The sequence below is a fragment of the Falco peregrinus genome, chromosome 6, assembly GCF_023634155.1.
Source record: "Falco peregrinus isolate bFalPer1 chromosome 6, bFalPer1.pri, whole genome shotgun sequence".
In the NCBI taxonomy this organism is placed as follows: Eukaryota; Metazoa; Chordata; class Aves; order Falconiformes; family Falconidae; genus Falco; species Falco peregrinus.
The window spans coordinates 3,476,344-3,500,266 of record NC_073726.1 but is presented as its reverse complement, the minus strand read 5'-3'; the positions used below and the strand labels follow the sequence as shown (position 1 = coordinate 3,500,266).

The window sequence follows — 23,923 nt, the reverse complement described above, 5'->3', positions numbered from 1 at the left end:
CATTGTCTAAAATAGCAAGATCTTTCTCCTCTTCTGTCACAACTTCAAGCAATAAGCTTCTAGGTTTTGTAACTTTCTAGTTTGAGTCTCTAACACTCCACATTTTGAACCAATTCATCCCACTCCTTTTTCTTCAGTCCTTAAGGTCACATATTTCAACTGCTTTCAACTCTGTATCATCTGAAACTTAAATAGCCCATGTTTACTTGTGCCATTTCAAACCAGCCCTTGAAAAAAATCCACTAGAAGTACGGCCTCCTCCCAAGCCAACACTGCTCTATCTAACAGGGGTTTTTTTTCCCCTTCCTGCTTTGGACTGTTCACTTCATCAGTTATAAAATTTCCCAAGAATTCTCACATACACCAACATTTTCATTTCAAAGGAGTTGTGAAACCTACCAACAAACCAGAAACAACTTTGTCTTTGACAAAGCTTAAAACAGCCTTTCAAAAAAAGCAACTCACAAAAAACAAACAAAAAAACCCACACCAACCAACAAAACAAAAAAAACCCAGAAGCTGTCAGAATGCAGCACTTCAGCTAAATACCTCAGCCATAAGGAGATGAAAATAATTCACTTGTATTAGTTATGGGTTATCAGCATAAAATTTATTTTGTTACTAATGATGTTTACCATGTTGTCATTTTCATATACATTGTGTTCTGATATCCAACAATTGTGATCTAAGGCAATAATTTTTTAAATCACTGTAAAATCTATTCTACCTGCTGTCTCCTTATTCACAAGCCCACCTTCACCTCAAAATGATCTACACCACAGCCTGACTCTTTTCTCTTTAGATAAGACAAATTCAGTCCATCAATAGAAAGATGCATGCAGGAAAGCTGCTTATACCCGAGTTGTAAGCTTCTTCTGCTAAATTAAGATTAATATTTACCATACGATTTCCAATATATAGGACACTGCAAACAGATGATAACAGTTGGCAAACTCTGTTAAGAACTGAACAGCTGACTTGTTATTCCCAATACAGTAAGCATCAGGAAGTCACAAAAGAGCACTTAGAACAGAGAAGCCAAGATTACAACAAAAATTGAAAAAGGACTGTTAGCAATAAGCTTTATAGACATCAGGGAAGAAAGAGCAGAGAAGGCAGAGGAGATCCAAACCACCTGGCATATTTAAGTATTAGGTTAACTTACGTTCCATGCAATAATGGATCAAAAGGTGGATGCTGAGCTCCATACACATGTTGAATACTAAAGGAAAAGAAAGACAGTTATCACAAAAGTAATTAAACATTTGAGGGTTTTCTGTGTAGTAAATAAATAGTAAATAAACAGAACTGAAATGTTCCAACAGTTTCCTGTTTCAAAGAATCCCACATAACACCAAAAATAATGTTGAAATTGAAGTGTACACTAAAAAGTAACTTAATAAAAACCACAGATTTGCCACACAGGAGCTCTTTTTGAGGCCTAGGCTAATTTAGGCTGACTGACTTTTCCACTCAGGAACTAAAACAAGAAAAAAGTTAATTCTGCAATAGGAATCTAAATTAAAGTCTTTTTCCGTTTCATCATTTCTTCATTTACCTCTCGCAAAAAAATAAAAATTCTCAATGAAATGTCTGTAAAGATATGATCTTCTATGTGTCCTTGTCACTCAAATTCCAACCAGCCCCTTCTTAACAATTACTAAAGAACAGGGCTGAAAGAAAAATGCAAAATACGGCATGCTAGAGAAAAAAAGCCATGGGAGTATTAAAATCAAATGTTTTGAAATTAATAAGCTTCCAAAGACAGATTTATTCACTATAATCTCTAACACAATGACACAGTATGCTACTGTGTAAATAATAAAACTCTCTAGAAACTAAACGTTCCTTCGAGTTTTCAGCTATAAAATTATTTTATAGGTAAAAGACTCCACAGAAGACACATCAAGATTTACATGTGGCTTCATAATAGAAATTATCGCAAAACTCTCTGATTGCAAGAGGAACAAACCATACGCAATGTTAACATCTACTTCACCTTAACCTGTACTAAAAATAAAAACCACATAGGAGACAAATGCCCTCCTGATAAATCCAAACCAACCTCAAGACCATGAATACAAATAAATCCATCCTTAGTAAACCTGAGATAGAAGCAAGCCAAAAAGACAGCAGTCACACAAATTTTGAGGCTTAAACTTACACAAGGGTAGTATTAAGAGTAGTGAAATTAGCCCTAGAGATGACCGAGAGTGGTGGTTTATACACTTTATTGATTTTTACATGATTCCATGCCAATCAAAGAGTCAGTATACCTCCAGTCTTTCTACACAACTGCATGCCATACAGTCCACATGTCCACAAGTCTGCATGTTCTCCTGGTCTACACTCACATAAGGGTCAGATGTCACTTTCCGTTTTGGTATACACACAGAATTTCCTCTTTCTTTCAGACACTCCAGTCAAGGACCATAATGGAAATTCACACATAAAGTAACAATGTATAACATACATATAAACAAAAATAACAAAAGTAACCATCAAGTAACAATAATCCTCTCCACAACATAAAAAAAAACCCAAAAGATCAAAAGCACTTTCTCCACAGCGCCCTTGTTTTTCCACAAGCCTGCAAGTTAATTAACTGCACCTATTCATAGACCCTGTGTAACTGAGGAGAGTCAAAAAGTGTTTTAGCCCCAAAAGAGTCAGCAAAGTTACAAAATAAGTAGTCAAGACATACAAAAACAGTTGGACTGAAAGACTTAGATTATGACTAGAGAAGCAAAACCACTACCAGTCAACGCTTACAGGTAACTGAGAATGGAAGAAGTTAAACGACAAGCAGAATTATTTTCTTGAATTCTGGTAAAATGGTACAATGTGTAGTTACTGTTCTCTGAGAATCAAGAATACGCCTTATTTTCAGAATAAGAACATAATAAACTGAATTACTCTACTGTGGTAACAGTTTAGAGATGGGAGCAGAGAATATTGTTAAACAATCATCCGAACATGTGTTCCCTGCCTCATGCAATGGTCAAAAGAGTTAACGTGACTTCGGAGGTCTATCCTCTGGGAAGTTTTGAATGGGAGAATGTGTTTGTCCTAGCAATGATAGAACAACAGGGTCTGCTGTTCACACTTCAGGAAGAAAGTTGAGAAACTGATGATATTTTGAAATATCAAGCACAAACTGAAATACAGCAACATGCCTATGAAGTGCAGTTTCCTGGGTAGTATTTCAAAATGCCATTACTTGGATCAAGACACAAAGCACTGTAACTTGTATCGTTGCTAAAAGCTACAAATACATTCTCTCATTCAAAATTTCCCAGAAAATGCATCCCCAAAATCACATTAACTTTTTTGACCGTGACATCAGGCGGGCAATGCACGTTCAGATGATTATTAAACCACTTTGACGATACAAGTTACAACCAACGCCTGCTGACACCACCAGCAACCTTCCACCAGATAACGAGGCGCCCAGCACCGCGACGCTCCGGGGCCGCGCTAACGAGAGAGGACGGCGGGAGCGACGGGGTGGCGGCACCAGCCCGCGGCTGCGAGCAGCGCCCGGGCGGACTCGCTCCCCGCCGGGGGCGCGGGACCTGCGAGGCTCCGCTGAACGCGGCGGCCGGAGCGCGGTGGTGGGGAGACAGCGGGGCGGGACGGGCCCCGCAGCGGGGCTGGGCCAGGCTGACCCGCGCTCCACGGCCCGGCACCACCGGGCTGCATGCTCCCCGCGCCGCCCTGCGCTGCCGGTGCGACGGGACGGGCCCGCGGCCGCCGCGAGGAGCCTCCGCCCGCGGGCCCCGACCTTCCCGCCGCCCCTCTCACCTGCCCGGCACCTTCGCGCCGCTTCGCTTCCAGAACTGCTTCCTGCCCCCGTCGCTCGCCATGGCGGCCGTCACCTCATCCCCCTTCCCGCGGCGCGGCTCTGTGGCCCCGACCCGCTCCCTCAGGCTTCACTCCCCCCCCTCCCCTGCCACAGGAACAGGACTGAGCGCCGCCATCTTGAAACCAGGAAACAACCCCGCTCTTCATTCGCCCCCTAAGGCAGCCTGGAGCTTTCAGCCAACCAGAAGTGAGAGTGCTGCCGGGTGCGCCAGGTTGCTCCAATCGCAGCGAGGGAGGGCTGGGCGGTGGGTGGGGAAGGCCCGCCCCGCCCCGCCCCGCCCCGCCCCGCCCCGCCCGGCCACTCGCCGCCCCGCCCCTCCCGTCACGGAAACGGGGGCGCGTCCGGTCCCGCTCGGCTGGGGGTGGCCGGGCAGCGGGTGGCAGCGGCGGTGGCTTGGCCGGGCCCTGTCGCCGCTGTGTGAACCTGGGCTGAGGCTGCCGGCGGCAGGGTGCCTGCGCCTTCCCTGGCCTTGCGGCGGTGTGTGTGGTACCAGCCTGTAATGGTACAGAGACCCGCTCTTGGCTCCTCTCTGTGATTAACTGGCGCGTTCCTATAAGTCAGGTTTTACTTCATTGTACTCCGAGTATGGTGTTTTCAGGGTTTAATCTTTTTCGATTTAACCATGAGGAGTAATTCAGAGTACTCTTTAGGAAGAAATGCAGAACTTGCCATGTCAATGAAAGGAGACATTAACTGGAGATAAGAGGACAGATTTCAGTCCAATTAGATCTAACATTATTTTATAAAAAAATACATCAGATTTTTTTCCACTGTGTTTTTCTCCGACTATTTACAACCTAGTTACCTTTTGATGGAGGAGAGGTAGGCTTTAATCTTTTTCTGCTTTAAGGTTCTCCTGAAGATTGGACTCATTCAGTCGTAAACTCTTTGTTTATTTGCTTTGAGATGATACGAGATTGTGAGTCTTTATCTGTAGAATTCTCAGCAATTCTGGTCCAAGGATATATTACTTCTGCAAATAAAATACGTGTGGTTTTATGTTACTCTTTGGAGTATGGCTTCTAAGAAAACAGCGCTGACTTACAGAGTTTTTTGCTGCATCCTAATGCAAGGCTAATTTAATATGTCAAATATTGTTCAGGGAACATTCTGCCATAATGAACTCAAAAACTGGCATGTAGTACAAGACCTGACCTGCAATGCAACATTTGTTCTTTAGCATGTATTTCATGTGTAAGTTATTTATTAAGAACATAAAATAATGAAGCTTTTTGTCTGCCTTGGGATTTACTTCAGCAGTTACTTTCTAAGAACTCACAAAAATAAAATGTTTCACAGGTCTTGCTAGATCACAGTCTACAAGTGAAAGCTGCATGTCCTAGTAATTTCAATGCTACTTATAGATGAATACGCTATGGGTAGTATCATCTTCTCAACTTGTATCCTTTGAATAGGATCCCTCTTATGGATTCTGAACCTTTTGTAACACATCCTGACCTTGCGTATCAGCAACTTTAATAGAATACACAAGAAACAATGTAATATTAACTACATCTGTTAGCTAAAGTGAAAACGAAACCTGCGAGGCCATGAGTAGAACTGTGATTGGGCTTAGCTAGATATATTTAAATTAGACCTGTTGCAGTTAGAATACAAAAATGAGGTCCTTTCAGTTGTGACAGTCAAAAAGTGATAAATCCGTAAAGATACATTCTTTCATTAGCATTAATATAGATGTTGAAAATGTATTTATGTTCTTTTTATTTGTTCATTGTTGATATTTGTCGAAGGGAAATGTAATTAGATTCAGCCTAGATAGCCTGAGCCATCTGTCATCCTTCTAACAGTTGACCTGAATTCTGAAGTAAGGCCATTTAGCTTTTGTGTCAGTCTGGTGCAGCCGTGTGGAACTGCTGGTTCCTTTCAGAAGTGGAAGTTTTACTGAGTTGCATAATAAAGTCAGTACAAAGTTGATTGTATTATTTAGTTTTCATTATATTCAGTATATGTTACATTGTGCTTAGGTTTCTAGTTTGATGCCAAATTTTATACTGGAAACAAATAACTGTTGCATTGATTTGTTCCAGTGAATAGGTCTGGCCTGCAAATGGGCCTACAATTCTGTCAAGAAGAACTGGAAGTACACAGTCACAAAATTTCTGTCTGCTACTGTGGAAGGCTGCTGCCAGTTTAGACCCTTGGACTGAAGCTGTCCGGAGCTGGTCTCGGTCCTCTCTGTAGCTGACTTTCAAGAAGGCAAGGACACTATTTTCATTCCCTTTCCATTCACTTTCATATTTCTTCCTTATTCAGCGCTTTATTTTATCCCTGATGCAGACCTGTGTTGTCAAGTTCTGGAGATGCAAGACATTTGGAAGGAGGAACTTTTCAAGCCACCATCAGGTAATTTAGGTACATTTTTTTATGCCCATCACTTAAGATGATTTGACCACAAGAGTGTGTCCTTGAAAAGGACTTCTAAAACAGTATGAACAGAGTGTCATAAGAAGGTAAATTCACAACTATACAGTACTTGGAAGGTGAAGGTGGTCTGAACATGTATTTTAGCAGTGTTCCTGCTGAACTTCTTAGGCCACAGAAATGTAACATGAGCAGCTGAGTGCATATACAGATTCCGTGTCAAGCTCTTTATTGTGTTTGAGAATGAGATCTGCCAGTGTTCAAGTGCTGTCATTCAAAGACTTTAACAACACTGCAGTCAGCACTGGGACTTGCCTACTGCAGCTGATTAGCATAGTCTTCAAACACTCCCAAGAATCTAAATAAGCACTTGGGAAATTGGTTAATGTTGAGTTGTTCTTAGCTGTAGTTGCACTGCTTCAAACATCCAAACTAGTTATTTCGAAGTCCGTGCAGCAATATTAACTAAGCTAAGCCCTACTGGGATTGCAGTATGAACTTGCAGTAATATTTTAGTTACTACTTGCATGGGAATTTTTGTTATTTCAGAGTAACAAGAAATATTAAAAGGCCTACTGCAGTATTTTTTTGTTTCATGCAAAGTTTTATGCAAGAATTTATAGTTATGAAGAGGTCTGTTCCCAGCATGTGAAAGTAATGTATTGGGCTAACACAGCAGTCTGTGGGCTGTGGACTTCTTTTTTTCTCTCTCTCTCTTTTTTTTTTTTTTTTTTTCTCTTTTTCCCTCTTTTTCCCTGCTTTTCCCCCCTTTTCTCTCTTTCTCTTCCCCCCTCTTTCTCTCCCTTGCTCTCTTTTTCTCTTTGCTTTTATTTTTCTTGGACATTTTTCAAAATTGAGTCTCTGCATATAGATGGTAGATGTTATTGAGAATGCCTAAGACATTTTTATATGTTCCAAATTGTAGAAATGTAGATGTGTTCTTGGCTGATCAGAATTACAAGTGTTGTAGCTTGCACTAGCAACGTTTTGAACAAAGTAGACACAGTGATAGCTGGTGAGCTATATATATATATGCAGGTGTTTCAGTAGACATTCAGTTATACCAATTTGTTTTTCAGCTTGTCTGTTGTAGAGAGCCTCTGCTAATATAGCTGTGCTGGTATGGTGACACAGGTAAGCTTTTCTGTGGAGGTGCAGTGTATTTTGGGAAAAGAAGCTTTTCTGATGATGCATGGCAAAGTATAGATTGATGCTAAACATAATTAAGCTGACAACAGCACTCCTCTGGTAACTTAGCTACACTCACACCAGGGAGATTTGCTGTGATAAAGTTCTGTAAGCTAGGGAGCATGTTTTTTCATGCTTATCCTTACATTGCTGTGTCAGCAACACGCTGTAATGTAGATGCATCTGCAAGGTGTGGTTTAAACTGACTTATTCTGCAAGCTAACAAGACTATGCTTATATGCATTTTTTTGTTTGCTTTAATCAATGAGGAAAAAGACTATAAATTGAATTCAAATGAGCCACTTCCATGCTGAAGGAGTAGTTTCTGCACATGTTTTTATGGCTTTAACAAACCAGTGGAAGTGCTTCTGAATGTAGTACACAGGGCTTTCTATGGTGGCTGGTCATCGTTTCTGTTTGCTCCATGCACAGGCCTTTCTACCAAGCTGTTGTATCCATCTGCTTTCTTGTAAATATCATGGAAGAAGCAGTTCTTTAAAACAAAATTGAGCAAAGGGAGTGAAGTTGCCAACCAAACTAACCCAAAACCAGGGTTCTGCACAATAAGGAAAGGGTAGCAGAAACAGAGAGCACCACTTATACTATGGAAGACAATAATCCTAGAGGGTGCAGTACTTGGTGACAAAAATACGAGGCAAGGTAAGATAAATGGGAGAAGTAGACATGTAGAACCATGGAAGAAGGAGCAAAGGCATGTTAAAGAAGGACAGCCAACAGCTAGACTGACAGAGGTTAGACATGGTCCAGCAAATCACATAGTCACAACAGCTCTTTCAGTGCAGTATAATTTTCCTCCAGAAAACTGGAGAAGAAAGAAGGGGTAAAGAATCGACATGAGAGAGTAATGGCTTGGAGGAGTCATCATTGCAGACAAGCAGTCATCATAGCATTTTGTAACTTCTTCTCTGTAAGTGGCCTTCCCTATTGCACATGAATTGAACAAGATTTTGAGAACAAGAGTGGGCTTGCCAAAATACGCTTATTCTGGTAGTGCACATGTAAGGAATCGTGCACACTCACACTCTGTGTTCACTAAGAGTGAAAGAAGGGTGTGAAACCGAATAAACAAGTATGTGCTGTTTCTGGGTAAATGTCTTTGTCTCTTGTTTCTCCTTCTAGAAGAGTGATCGATCTGGGTAGTTCTCAAAAGCTCATTCACTAAAATATTAGTAACAGTGCTGATGTTAACATTTCATGCATTTTTATGTGCAGGTTTTAGTATTATTTTTGTCTGTGTCACAGCATAAACTGATAATCTGACACCGTCTGTTGGGCATAGCCTGGAACAGCATGCTGTGTCCAAGGAGTGCTTGCTCACTGGCAATCCAGTGGATGAAACTGCTCTTTTCTATAATTTTCTGCAATATGCAGTTGAGGCTTAAATGACTCAGAGGAGGAAGATTGCTTTGTAAATGGAAGCCTTGGGTAGAAGACAGGGAGGCTGGCAAAAGTAACAGGTCCTCTTTCCAACATACTTGAAATTCCACCTTATTGTGCCTCCAGTACGTACAGTGAAGGTTTAAACATAGCACTGCAGCATGACAGAACTCCAAAGACAGAGAAATAAATCAATGCGTATTTGGCTGTGAGCCATGATAGTTCTTTTCTGTTCATTGCTGATAGAAGTTTCTTTTCCTTAAATTAAACAATACACATCAGTTTCTAAACTTCACATTTAACTTGCTATCAGAACAAGGTGAAAAGCAAAATCATTGGAGCACTAGTTGATTTTTCCTGAAACTAAAAGAATTTGAGTTATTGGGAGAACTTTAGAGGTGCCAGAACACCTGCTTAGTACTGTGGCTTGATGAGAAAGTAGGCAATACCATTTCTCTAAAGTCAGTAGGAGTAGGCAATTCCTTGAAACAGACACAGAACCAATTATTTTTTTTCCCCCAAAGTCATAACAAATAGCAAAACTGTTTACTATTGCTTTAGTCTAAAAACTGGACATGAAATAGGGCAGCATGTAAAAGGTGGGTATCTGGAGCTTTTATTTTGAATCTACGAATTGTCGTCTTTTTTTTTTTTTTTTAAGTATCACCTGTAATTAACTGAAGAACAAAAGCAGATTGGGCTTGTAATATGAGAGTGAGTAGGGCTCTCAGGTCCCTTAGGTTTCCTTTTGGAACAGCCATACTGATCTTGCTGAATGGCCTCACTTCTTTTCTTTTAAAAGTTTGTATTATTGAATTATTTTTTGATAAATACCTGAAACAAAGTGTCTCTTAACTCCAAGATGGAATTCAACAGCAGATTTAGGTACTTTAGTTCAACTTCTCAGTTTTTATAATTTTGGTTCTAGTGGACAGTTTCATCTTAAATCTCTGGAAATGCACCAGGCATGGAGAGAAGTATTTCTCAGCATTATTTACGTTTTGGTTATCCACTGCTGCTGTGACTGCTGGTGCTGACCTGCTCTGACCTGTGGTGTATATCAACCTCTGATGAATTTGTATGTAGAACTTTGAGCTGCCTTCAGTGTTGGAAACCTCCAGACCTGTAGAAGTCTGTAAAAGACATGTTCCCTTCAGTTCATTCCCTGGCCAGTCTGTGTTTCCTCTCCTGTTTGATCCATTGCTCTCAGAAGGTGTATTCAGCACAGAGACATTGCATGTGGCATGCCACTAGCGTCAGTCACGTACTTGACTCCTTCCATTTTATGGTCAAAAAAAGCTATTTAGAAGTGAGTCTTTATGTCCTGTGTACATAAGAAGGAGACACTATACTACACAGGAATTTTGATTAATTATCTTCAGCAGATATTTTCAGGTGTTATAACACATCAAGTTGTGTGTTAATAGGCATCTACAGTTTATCCTGAGAACATACATTTCTTCTCTGACAATATTTATGACTGACTGCTACAGGGTTTGATTGGGTTTTGGGTTTGTTTGGGTTTTTTGTTCTAGTCTTGTCTTTGACCATCAGGCTCTGTCACGAGCACTTATTGAAATTCCTTTTGTGGTTTACCCTTGGATCTCTATATCTAATTTGAGTCTACCACTGACTTCTCTTTTCATGCCTCAAAGCTACCGTTAGAGCCTTTTTCATGTCAGTTGTGTGTGTACAAGGGATTAAGTTTTGTAGGTGTTTCTTGAGGATAGCAAAGCCTTTACCATGCTATTCAACCTCATTTCTCTCTCAATTAATTTCTCTTAGATCCAAATGTATATTAGAAGGCAATTAAGTTTCACTGTTCACGTTTTAATCTATTTCTGATTTTCTCTGCATAGCAGTTGAAATGTACACTTAAACCAAAACCAGCCTTCTTCCCTTCTTTTTTACTGTTCCACGTATTTTCAGTATTGAAATCCTATTAATAAAATTTCTGTAGAAAAGGATTAGTGGTAGAGTGAGTTCAGGTACTGTAAGGTGAATGAAAAATACAGGATAGAATATAAACTCACAGTTGGCATTGCAGTGTGTTGCATAGATAGCATTTTCAAAAATATCTGCAGTATAATACATTATAGTTATTCAAATAAAGTGAGTTGTACCAGCTCACATTTTCTTAAAGAGGAATGGAATTTGCTACTTTAGAGGTATGTCTGTATCAGGTCTCATTAACTGTTTTTTATTAGTTGAATCTTTATTGCTGGTTTTGTGGTTTGTGTGTGGTCATCTGAATGAGAGCAAATGTAAACATGAGTGAGGAGTATAATGAAGATATTGTAGTTGGAGGATCCTTCCAGCATGACCTTCAGTAGAAAAGAGTTACTGAGTGCTTCTGTGGTAATGCTGTTGGCTGAGCCACCCATTTACTAGTGACAGCATTGAGAAGGCTTACAGTTTAGCAACAGAGGGGCTGAGAGCTTGGTGAAAGAGAAATCAGCAAAATTATATTGCAAAGAAAATGAGAATAACTCCACAGATACTTGGGTGAAAAGATATGATAAGGATGATAAAGTATTTTATACATTTGCTTTAAAGCATTGCTGCTCCTTTTCCAAGAGATATACTCCTAGTGAATTGGATTTACTAAGTACTCATTAGCTGAAGATAAATGTTTTCCCAAATTTAAGAATATTGGTGGAATTGGAAAAAAATAAAAACCTGCATAGTTTTGTTCTTTTTAGACCTTGTAACTTTTGAGAAAGGGATAGAAATAGTGCAAGTTTTCAGCTAAGGGAAAAAAGAAAACTCAGACTAAAAAGTGACAACGAAGTATTTTGCTATTCTTATCACTTTCTTGTATAACACAGCATATAGCATCATGTTGTAAAGTAATAAAAGAAAGAACAGCTTAGCTTCTAAACCTTGAAATGAAAATTTGCAATTTCACTTGAATGGTCTTGACAGTTGTTTCAGGACTGGCAATCTTAGAGCAAGAAATGAACTAAGAATACTGACGTAAAACCACCAGAGAGTCCCTGAGATTTGAAGAGAAAATGATAAGGCAATCACAGGCAGCTCCTCAGAAGTTAAAGCCATTTTAAATAGAAAGAGCTCAAAGGATTAATCTCTTCTACTGAAATCCTGAAGTATATTGGTAATAATTCTAGTATGCATGGTCATTAAAATAAGATTTCACAAGTAGCCAGAGGAAATAAATACGTTATGCATCATTTTTCAAAAATCTCTCTAACTCTGAAAATCAGCCATGGGCTGCAGAACAGGAACAATATTGAAATACTAATGAAGCTTGAAAACTTCTGTGTTTTCTCCTTTTTAGCTTTGTTTTGTGAGAGAAAAGATTTGCTCAAAGAGATAGTATCTTATACTGGAGTAACTAATGTACCGAAGGAAGAACAGATAGGTTTCTACCAGACAAATCTTCGTCTGTTTTTTTACACAGCCTTAAAAAAAAAAGTGGAGAATTTCTTTGATACTGATAAATAAGGTTTTATAAGTACTGCATGACAAAAACTTCAAATTTATAGTTCACATCATATTGTATTCTTGTTCCCACATTAATAGTACTGTAATTATTAATATTACTAATACCAAGCTGATCCCATACCATCTTTGTTGTCTATGATTTATATTAATTCATATGTGGCACCCTTCTGTTTGTACCAGTTCTCAGATAATGCTAGCCAACATTCTTACCAGTGCTCTGAAAATTCAAGTGCTGTGTATTTGTAGGTGGCAAAAATTAAGAGTTGTAACTAATGATAGTGGCAATCTACTAAAACGTAGCAGAGTCATAATATGATTTAATGGTTGGAAATTAATACTAGAAGAAGATAAGGGAAAATACTTTCTAAAGAGTGAAGATAAGCAATTGCCTCGTTGGGTAGGGGATGTAGGAGCTTCTCCAAAGTTGATTTCTTTAAATTAAGGTAGGATGTCTTGCTGAAAAATGTTCTGTACTTCAGCTACAATTCATTGGGCTTGATTGAGGTTTTTACTGTGTGAAAAATCTTTGTGCAGAAAAATCAGACGAGATGATCACAACAGTCCCTTGGGCTGTGCAACCTATGAATTACTCTCAAAGCTATTCCCTTTTGAATTTCTTCTTATTACTCATCTCTTTTTTGGCTTGTGTTAAAATCTCTACGACAGAGAAAGAGTTACATTAAACTGTTTTAGACATGGCATATGTATATATATATATGAATGCACATTAGATACAGACGCTTAATATTATAAAGAAATAAAACTGTAATGTGATATTGTTCCTACATCACCAAGAGTAGTGGGCTTTTCTTCTTTGTCACAAGAGGAATTTTAATGGAACAAATTTATTTACATTGCTGTGTCTAAAAATGAACTTTCCTGTGTTTGTGCAGGTGAAAAAAGGGGGCCACGTCTGCACGGTCTTTAGTCCAGCTGAGATCCTAACTACTGTCTGGAAATGTGCTCTGTCTGTCTTCACTGAGAAGTCAGGAGAGCTGCCTCCTTCTGTAACATGGCTCATGAGAGGGGGTCTGTATCGAGGCCTTTTCCTTAGGAAAAAGTAACACAAGCAATTTCTTCATAGCTCGTTAAATAATTAGCCAGTTGAAGTGTGAACATAGAAGTGCAGTGAAGGAATAAATCACAACAGCAGCAGCTATATCAGTTTTTTATAGTATTCCAATTTTCTGTCTGTTACACACTGCACAACAGAAGAAAATGTCCATTTTATTTCAGTGCTAATAGTTGGCAGTATGCTCAAACCAAGTAAAATTAATGAGAAAATTATTATGGAAGAGAAATAGCAGTCAGTTTTCATCTAGTGCTTAGAAATTATAGATCTAGGATTAAACTGCCTATGGTAGGCTTTGTGTTTGGCCGTGATGTTTTTCATAGCACCCTTGTTGTTCAGTAACCTTTCGGTATCTAACTTATCTTAGGAAATCTGTTGTGTTTTATAAGCCATGTTGAAGCTTATGTGCTTTTGTTTTCATGCATCTCAAAATGTGAAAGAAGCATTTATATTAACAAGTCCTTGTTTGCATTCAGGTTCTCCTTTCTTGGAAGCAAAGGACTATTCATCAGTACTCTGCATCTCATTGCTCTTTTCAGTGTGCTCAAGTGTGTCTGGAGAGGGGCTGAGGTGCCCTTGGCTCCACTGGAAACATCATGTCATCATCTCAACGAGATATTGTAATGCCAGAAAAGGATCAATACTTTGATAAGGAGCTGCTGGCTCAAAACCACATTGTTATTTGAAAAAGGACCACTTGGAACACTCTCCAAAGCATTTCCCATGGTATGAAGCTCTAGGGAATTGATTTGTCTCTCTGCCTAGGAAATTGTGTTGATTCATCTGCAAATATGTGCCTGCCAACCTCAGATAACAAGAAAAATTGTACCTTCTGCCCACGTTAGGCTTCAGCCTTTCAGCCATTTCAACAGTATACTGTCTTTGTGAAGGAAGTACTTCACTTTCCAACATTCAGTGGGGAAGGGAGGAAAAGGTTTCAGCCTTTTTCCTGCTGCTGGCGCTGGATGAGTCTGGCCTTTAGTCCCTATGCCCGCACAGCCGCAGGAGCACTGCATTGCGTGGGGTGCAAGGTCTGGCAGGCCCACAGGAGCTTGACTGGGAGAGGGTGCTGTGCTGCAGTCCAGCCACCTGCCCCTATAGCCAGCTTCCCTGCCAGGCTGCAGTGCCAGCTGCTGTCAACCACGTCCACCTCAGGATCTCCAGCTGAGACAAACTAGGGCAGCTGCATGCCTCTGGGTCAACGTGTTGTGAAAGGCAGGACAGCTAGAGCCAGAGGGCTCTCTATTGAAACAAGCTCAGTTCTCTGCCAAGAAACAAGTCTCAAAAGAGATTAGAGTTGTTCAGGGTGCTAAACCAGCATCACTTTGTGTAATATCACTGGTATACAATGATCAAGGATTATGCAACTGGTGAGTGAAATGGACTGAAAAACTTTTGGTTTCTGTATCTTCTTCATGAAATCAGTGTTGGCTTTAGCAGAAAGGCTGCATGGAAGTCCTGTAGCTCCGCATGAATAGTCAGTCATCTGAGGGGAAAACACTACCTCGTTAGATATTACAGCTTCATTTAACCCTCCTGTTGGCTCAGGTCCTAAGTAACTCAATTTGAGGATTTAGATGCCCAAAGACACGGAATTATTTTGTGAAGGTTTTTTTTTCTCTTCTTTTTTTCGTTGTAGCGGGAAGTAATGACTCCAATAACCTTAAGAAATATGAAAGAGGAAAAAGGGAGAACTCAGCATATTCTCATTTTATATAGATGTACATATTGCTTTTTATATTAATTGTTTATACTGTGGTTGATAAAAGCTCAGTGCAGCTTTAAATGAATTTGAATTGTTTTAATAGGGAGAAATTGCTCATTGGTGTTATCATAGTAAACAGATATTTACCTGGACAGAGGGCAAGCTTTACAGTGTCAAATCACTTCTATCATACTTGTTCGTGTCTAATTTGCCAAAAATGCTCCCTGGTTCTTCCTTGTGTTCTGTGGTGCTGAAAATCTTGAAGTATTCATGTCCATTCTAGCTCAATTTAACTGTTACATATCACTATTGAAACACTGATTATAACATTGGGATTGTAAGAGCTTCAGAATTATTGACAAAACCATTGCTTCATCTTATTTTATGCAAACCTAAACAATGCAGAACCTGTTTTTCATACAGAAACATTGGGATTCTCTACATCTGGAAGGCAAGTGCAGCCTGAATATGTATTTCACCTTAAAAGAATTGCTCAGTGTTTATTCACTGTTTTGTTTCTTTCTGTGGTGAAGCCCTATGATCTTTTCCTCTGGCAGAAGAAACAGGCAAGCAACTTTGTCAGTGCTGTTATGAAAAGCCTTTCGTAGCATCCATCAGCTCCTGCAAACTTCAGTGGGATTGTTCATCTCTTTGATATCAAGGAAAAAAGAATCAATATCTGAGAGATCTTTTGTAGACCTAGGAGTCCTGGAGAAATCAGCCAGCAATAGCATCTGTGGTTCTCTGAATATTTATTATTCCATGCAGCCTTATTTCTGATGCCACCTGCTCATCTAACCTGCACTGCTATAGATTTTTCCCTGCCAGGTAGGCCTCAAGGTATGCCTATACAATGCCTGGGAGAAACTGAACCTAGGTAGTGAAGTTTCACCTCGCTCTGAGAAACACTGATTTTTATATGAGTCCAGATACAGATATTATGGATTCTAAGGGCCGTAACATTGAACAAAGACATTTTTTTTCTCTGAAATATGCTGAGAACTTTTATAGACGCCACAAGAAAGAACAGCCTTGTGTACTTTTGAGAGAGGACAGCGCTTCATGACTTGGTCTTTTTCTGTTACAATTAATCTGCTTCATTTGTCCTCTATTATGCAATAAAATGAACTCACTGTAGCATCGCTCTGTAAGTGGCTTTCACTATAATTTCATGCAGGATCAATGCTTTTTCTCAACTAATCAGGCAAAAATAAAAATTCCTCTTACTATCCCTCATACAAAAGTATCATCAAAGCCCACTGTCTTGGCATCAGTTTTCTGTTATCAAGTATTGGACTTTCAACATACAACTTCTCCTATTGAAGGAAGCACATAGTTCAGGAGTGTCTTCCCACTTGCAGAAGAGGATCCAGGGAATGTTTTCCTTGTCACCAATGTTTCCATCCTGTACAGTACAGTAAATGGAGTTTTACAGTTACTGATAATTCCTCTTCGTGAAAGAGCAAGCAGTTTCCTCTGAGGCTGGTATTAATGCCTCATTATGAGATTATGATAAGAGGTCTCCCTGGAATCTGCCAGCAAAACAGCTGTTAGAGTAGATGTGTTGGTACAGCTCAGTGCTGTAACGTTCTGGTAATCTCATTCTTGAAGATCAATCCAATTTATCATTTGCAGCATGTCCAGGTGTCAGTCAGCTGAAGACCAAAGAGTTCTGGCATGATGTTTGAACCTGGCCTTTTTCATGTCAGCATGACCACTGGACTGCTAATGGGAATCAGCATTTTTGGAACCCACAAAGTTTGATAGTAACACTAGGGTATTAGGAGGAAAAGTCTGTTTATTACAGTAACTGCAATATTGATAGCGTCAAGATTATCATTGAAAAATTTTAATATGGGAAAGGAGAAACACAGTCCTTCATTAAGTTTAAAGAGCGCACCCTACTCCATCCCACACTCAGAAATGTTGCCCTTATACATAGATGGATGACTGGAAGGGGGATTTCTGCTAGAAACAAGTGAAAAAATCTGCATGTTTGTTTATCTAATTTAAGAGGCTTTTTGCTGAGTCATGTTTTCCCTATACATGCTTTCCAGAGATTTAGCAAAAGAATATTGACTTAAAAAACGAATTCTTCCTAATTGCAGTGCTATCATAGCTGTGCCCATACAAACCCATACGAAAGCTGTTTGAGCGACAGTAGTAAAGACTGTGCCAAATATATTCAGCTGTTTACTTTCGAGCTAAGCAGTGCTACAGGGATCTTGGCATATGGCCCCCGCTATTTGAAATCTGAGGAAATTCCCACCGGGCCTGAGACCAAACACATTCTTGCTGCCATTTGGTGGGCTTTTACTACTGCAGTGTTGTAAAAGGCTGATGGTTAGCAAGCCTCTTGCTGCTCAGGAATCCAGCTGAGCTGCTTCACAGAGTGCTGTTCAGCTTGCCTTGGCTGCAAACACAACTCAGCCACTCCCAGCTGTGTTCTGCCCACTTATAGCAATGATTAATTTCTTCCCAAGACTTCAATATAAAAGTCATCTGCACTGAGTGATGTGCAATGCTTCTGTTCTTCTTTGCTACATTTTTTAATATCAAGGCACTGAATGATTATTTTTTACATTAGATTTTTTAGAAATATCATCTCTTACATTCCTGTTTTTATTCTTGTGGCCCTACAGAAGCAGGCTGAATACAAATCTGTAACTGAAAATTGTATTTTTACCTAAGAGGCAGATTTTAATCCCTTTAAACAGTACATATTACATATTGATTAATAAATAAATAATAGATATTAATTAAAAGTGTTCATAAAGTCTCAGTAAAATTGCTTTCCTTCCTGATTATTTATTTTTCACCAGTTTGGTGTTTCTAGTATGTGTTTATTCTAAGCATGGCTCAGGGCATTATAGGGTTTAACCGGGCATAATGCCTGTAAGGGGTGGAAAAGCTGATTGTAGATTGCAAAGTTGATAGCCCAGCACTTTCTACATTTGTTCAAAATAATTACGGGTGCCAAAGGCAGACTGCCTACAACTTCTCATGACAACTGCGCTGCTGCAGTTCAGACTAATTCCCAGCCATGTAGGGAGGTCAACTGCACTACAGCCAAAGAAATTAAATACAGTGATTAAAAACTATTCATGTTGAATGTCCTAGAATATTGTAATAAAGAAAGCTTCTGTAATTGAAACATGTTCCAACAAGCCATGAAACTATTCTTAAAGTTGCATCATTTTGCATCCAAGAGAAAAATCTTATTATCTGTTGGATATTCATTGATTTGATGAAAGCTTTTGGCTACTTAGAAATGAGCTGGATTTTTAAGCATGATGGAAGAACCTGGCTGTCTGAGGGAGCTTCGCTCAGGTGCTATAAAGGTCACCAGAATTCCAAGTCAACCATTTCCTCGCAACAAATAATAGCAAATGAGCTTGCATCTTAGGGACTGCATTGTTCATGACTTTTTGTGCATTGGTGCTAGGCAGTGCCCTAAAACAATCAACAGTATTTACTCCTGAACTATTCCAGACTACAAAAACTTATGTAGGGTTTGATCATTCACTAGTAGCCTGCTCTAAACAAGGTATTTAGTTTGCAAGCTGATTTTCTGCTTCTACTGTCAGCTTTCAAATATTGGTAACTCCAAGGAAAACAAAAGATTATGTGCTAAAGAGGAAAATGCATTATGCCTTCCAAATTAATTTGTAGAAATAAACTTGAAATTTGATGTGCTTATGCACTTTAGCTATTGCATCAGCATGAAAGTAGCTTCTTCACCAAACTAAAGTGACTCAGCACTTCTGATTACCATGCTTCTCTATGAGTCAGAGATTTTGCATAGAAAATGCATCTACCCATGGATTTCTGCCATGGAAAACTGCCATGAGAGGATTCTGTGCACCTGCTCTTAATGAAATTATACCTTTTTGGTTTTAGTTGGATTGATTGAATGCTTATTGATTCATTAATAACCATGTCACAGCAGCACTGGGTAGTAGGTGTGGTTTGGATAGACTATACATAAGTGAAAAGCAGTTCCCATACAGTGAGCTAGAACACATGAAAAGGAGAATGAATCGTAAGATAATACTTCAGAGATACCCCAGAAACACATTGGACTGAATGCTTCCTGCCAGCTAATGCTTCTGGATTCCTAAACCAAAAAAAGAAGTCTTCTACATGGGGTTAAAAGTAGCCATAGGTCTTGGTGTGTTAACACCTCCTTCCTTAAGGCAACAGCATCTTTGACTCTGAGACTATGATAATGATGAACATGATTCTAATTTCACAGAACTGCCATTTCACTAGCTATTCTTTACATCTTCAATAAAAAATAGATAAGAAAGGAATCAGAGATTCTCTAGTATTTATGTAAGGTGCTATGGAAGATCATTTGTAGAAGTAGACAAATAAGCAGCATGTGCTGTACTATTGGTGGACTGAGGAAGAATAAATTGTAAGTTACACAGCCAAATACTGATGCTGTAGAGGATGTCTCTGTAGATTCAATCCCAGCTGGGTGAATACAAGATTTACTTGGGCCTGATAATAGCTTCACCATTGAAAAACTGTTAAAACCCAGGATATTTTAATTTGGTGGTTAACAAAAGGTTTCTACATTAGCTGCTGTCTCTTGATGGTACTGAGATATCAGCTTAAGAGTCTTATAACTCAACTATCACTATGTTTGAAACCTGTTGGGTTTTTTGAATACTTGTACTGTGGCAAGAACTTGAAATGCAGTTTCTCTAACAACTTTGATACAAAGGAGGTACCTTTTGCCAGTTGCCCATGGAGATTTGGAGCCTGGAAATTCCTCAGGTGACGTACAAAGACAAGTAAAGGTACAAGAGGGTTATTTTTAAAATTTATTTTCTAAAACACAGAAGCTATTGCACTGAGCAGTGAAGCTGATAAAACTATAAAAGTGGTGTGGCCTAGTGGCCCTGGGACAAATCTGAGTTTTGAATGTATAGTGTAACTAGGTCTACGTTAGCAACTTGATTCAGAGCAGTAATGCAGTTTTGAAGCAAATACTTTGATGGTTTCCGTATACTGTGTATTCTTAGTTCAGTTCTGAGGATAGCCGTGGTACCCATGAAACAGATTCTGTTTGGTAGGAAGCTAAAGTAGAAACATTGCTCCAGAAGTACTGCACTGCTCCTCAGGAACAACAGGTCCCTACCTTGTGGACTATACCACTGAGAGGTCTTCCAGTTTGTCCCTACGACTTTTCCCTTAGCATTGAACATCCTACATAGTGGAGATGTTTGACCTGGGGAACTAGCCAACGTCTAAATCAGGATGAGCCTCCAGAGCCTCATACAATGGAGATGTAAGGAGCTTAACAGCACTCTAATCTGCTGATTGCTCTTCTAGAAGGGGACAAAATGTGTCTAAATGATTAGAAGTTCCCTTGGCTAAAGCATTTATCCTGGGATTTAGGTGACAAAACTCTTGAGGTCTCCCTGCTAGACAGTGTTATCAGACATGAGGAGTGATATTCCATCACCCAAACCTAAGCATTTAGTGCTATTCTACATGCGGAATAGCTGTAGGGTATCCATCCACCCTAGCTATCAGCTGCCGCTTCAGAGCGTGTGGGTCTTTCCTGAGACCCTGTGTCATATCTGCCAGTCCCAGGCAGACATCTTGGCTACCCAAAGGCCTCTCAGTTGGCGTTAGGCACTTTTGTTTAGGCATCTAGATCACAACTGGGTTCAGCACCCAGGTGTACACTAAACTTTGAACAATGAACTCCACAAATCAGAGCAGCTTAGAAATCAAATGGCTTCCATGGCTTGGGTCCAAACACAGCGTTTCCATGTCTGTCCAGGAAGTAGGGCAGGGATAGGGAGTGATGGTGAGGACTTCCATTTTAAGTCTGCTTTATCCACAGGTGTTTATGCCTTTCCAAAGAGCAAAGTACTATTTTTTCATACATTTGAAATTGTAGGAGGCAATACTCTTCACACTCTCATTAGTCTGTATTTCACTTTCTGTGAAGCAAGCATTATTTATTCTCATGTATCATACTCTTTGTACAGCTAAATAGATTACCAGAGAGAAGAATACAGGAAGGAGAAAATTTTAAGATTTGTAGGATTAAGTTTCAGGGGTGAAGAAGTCTAGCTGCATTATAGTTTCATTACTCTGAAGTTTAAAGTAGTGGGTGAGGTGTTAACATCATTATTACCAAGTGAATTTGGAGATTCATGTAAATGTTTTTTCACCTGGCTGTGCATACATACCTGCACACATACCCATATGCTTTATAGTCATAGTGCCTTCAGAGAGTGAAAGGAATGAATGTCTTTCTTCAGATTTATTTTGTCATTACTCATGTTGCTTTTTACCTGATAGTTTTCAGAGAACCATGTTGCCATTGATTCGCTTACGTAGAAACAGTTTGTGTGTTGTAAGCCAACCTCAAGCTATGGTGCTGTCGACACTGCTATGTGTGTTTAATCAACTGCATGCAACATTGCTTGTCTTCTGAAACAGTGTTTTGTGAGTATGGGGTTTTGTGCTGGTAAAAAAGGGAAGGTGTAGGGTTTTATCTCCTCTTACCCTTGTCCTGTTTGTAGTTGGGCACTGTCAGCTTCTGTGAAGCCTGTAGTTGCATTTCTGTTTTTTTACTGAGACAGTCTATAGCACACTTCTCTATTTCTCTCTCCCCACTTCATCTTCTATTCCACAGTGTTTCAAAACACTTCCTTCCAAAACCAGCATGATTTGTGATGTTGAGATTATAAACCATATGGTATAGTGAGTAAGTCACATCTTTTCTCAGTAGCCAGTGGTTGCTGGCTGTAAAAGACACACATAGCATTACATTAGCTTCTGTCCTAAGAATTTGAGTCGCAGTCTCAAGATTTACTAAAAAAAACCAAGAGGAATGAAATGTTGTATGAGTCCATTTTAGACTCATTTTAGATTTAGAATATTTATTTCAAGTCAGCACTACTTCTCTGGTTTCTATTACAGTTGCTGTTTTGGCCCTTCATAGATTTATTGTATGCCCATCCTACTGTTACAAGGAAGTTTTTCACAGCTAAATCTAGTCTGAATGTGTTATTAGTTCAAGTTTCATTATTGCATTTCCTTTTCTAAACAAGGCAAAGAATCTGCCATTAACAATGTAATCTCTTTTCCTGTTAACTTGCTCTTACAGATACAACCATAAAAGCAACTGGTTTGAATGGTTCCTTTGCACTCATGTGGGTTTTTTTTGAAACATTGGTTACTCCTAATTGTCATTTCTTAGACACAGTGGTTTAGAAATACATCTTTCAATCATGATTTTTGCAGAATTATTCACATTAAATCATCTAGAGATAGTTTTGAGGTGACTGATTTCTCAAAGCACTGAGTGAAGTTTGATTCATAGTTCTGACTAAATGATCTGGCTGACTAAAACCCAGTGCAAACTTTTGAAATTGTATCACTTTTGTCAAAATCTACAATTTCTATAAATTGTATTTAGAATGGCATGTAGACTAGTCAGCTCTAAATATGTTTCCAATAAAATGGTGTACTCCAAATTAGTCAGATGTTGCCACCTGGCAAGACAGATTACAAATGTTTATCAGATTACTCCTCAGTCTTTGAATTTTCTTTTCAGTATATTCACAACTACTCCAATGATGACTGGCATCCTTTTAAACCACTATGAAGTTGGGTACAACAAAATTCTGTAAATATATTTGTTTGCTAGAATTAAATATTTTACTTCAGTTATTAACAGATCCTCTTTGTATACCATTGCCATCTCTTTTGGGTAGCTGTGTCTGATTTTATATTCTGTTCTTAGCTTTCCGTTTAATTTTGAGACCAGAAAATCAAAAAGAGAGGACACCAATTCAAGTTAACATGCGTGCTGAGATGTCAAAAGGCCTAGTGCAGAAATACCTCTGCTTTGTGGATTTTACGCGAAGTATTGGCATGTATTTGCATTCTAGTATCACTGATTCAGTCAACTTCATATGAGCTGTCATCATCACAGTAGTCAGCTGAAAAACAATCAAAGTGAAAATTACTCTATTCAGACAAACTACTTCAATCCATCTCTGATCTGATCATTCAGAATCTTCAGTCTTTGAAAGGGAATTTCACCTGCATTTTTAAGCATTTACTTTAGGTTTATATTGTGCTTTTAAAACATTGTCCTAACCACAGAAAGTAACATTGTTAAGTAAATTACATAAATTAATTAAACCAGTTTCAAGGACACAATTCACTGTCATTTAAAGACAAAAACCTTCTTCCTTATTCTACCTTAAATCCACAAATGCAATTTCAAAAGACTTCACAAACAGTGTCTTTGTCTTTGCAATGGTAGATGTTATTAAAACATAAATTTGTGCATCTGTGAACTTTCCGATTATATATAATGAATCAATAACAAGACTGATGAGACAGTGTCCAAAGACAAATATGACTGAGAAAACCTATATATATATTTTGTCCAAAGGCAAATAAGATTGAGAAAACCTATATATTTTTTTTTAATTTCATATACTCTTGTATTTTGTGAATTAATATAATTCTGATATTGTGTACGACTGCCATCTTCTGCTGAAACTGAAATGGGGGGACAGTTTGAATGAAAATATGAAACTATAAATCTTGAGTATAAACCATTAATTTTTTTGACATGGACTTTCAGGAAAGTCAAACCCATGATCTTGCCACTTGTCTTCAAAATGGCAGTATTCACAAGAAAGAGTTTAATGTGTCGATTTTTTTTTAGTTTAGCCAAATGTCTTTGCCCTTCCGAGGATCCTCCTTCCTCATATAGTAACTCTGCTATCTTGTAAATGGTGGCTATGTCTTATAACATCTCTTGCTCTTATAAGAAGATGGACCTCAAGATACATCTTTA

At 39.0% G+C, this 23,923-nt stretch overlaps 1 protein-coding gene and 1 long non-coding RNA gene across 4 annotated transcripts in view; one reads left to right on the top strand and one right to left on the bottom strand.

Annotated features, from left to right (window-relative positions):
• Positions 1-4,000, bottom strand: part of TBC1D22A (TBC1 domain family member 22A) — a 180,065-nt gene extending 176,065 nt beyond the window's left edge. For 2 of the 3 annotated variants that reach the window (XM_055808798.1, XM_055808797.1), the window contains exons 1-2: positions 3,805-3,983; positions 1,166-1,222 (exon numbers count right to left, since the gene is read on the bottom strand). In XM_055808798.1, coding sequence (XP_055664773.1) covers positions 1,166-1,222; positions 3,805-3,866 — 119 coding nt within the window. In that variant the 5' untranslated portion in view covers positions 3,867-3,983. Of the gene's footprint in view, positions 1-1,165; positions 1,223-3,804 lie in introns of all 3 variants that reach the window. The other variant, XM_055808796.1, reaches the window with a different exon arrangement.
• A 1,928-nt stretch (positions 4,001-5,928) lies between these two features.
• Positions 5,929-13,503, top strand: LOC114013537 (uncharacterized). The gene is made up of 3 exons (XR_003556574.2): positions 5,929-6,229; positions 7,327-7,381; positions 13,192-13,503. It is a non-coding gene; the product is annotated as an uncharacterized LOC114013537 (long non-coding RNA).
• The last annotated feature ends 10,420 nt before the right edge of the window (positions 13,504-23,923 follow it).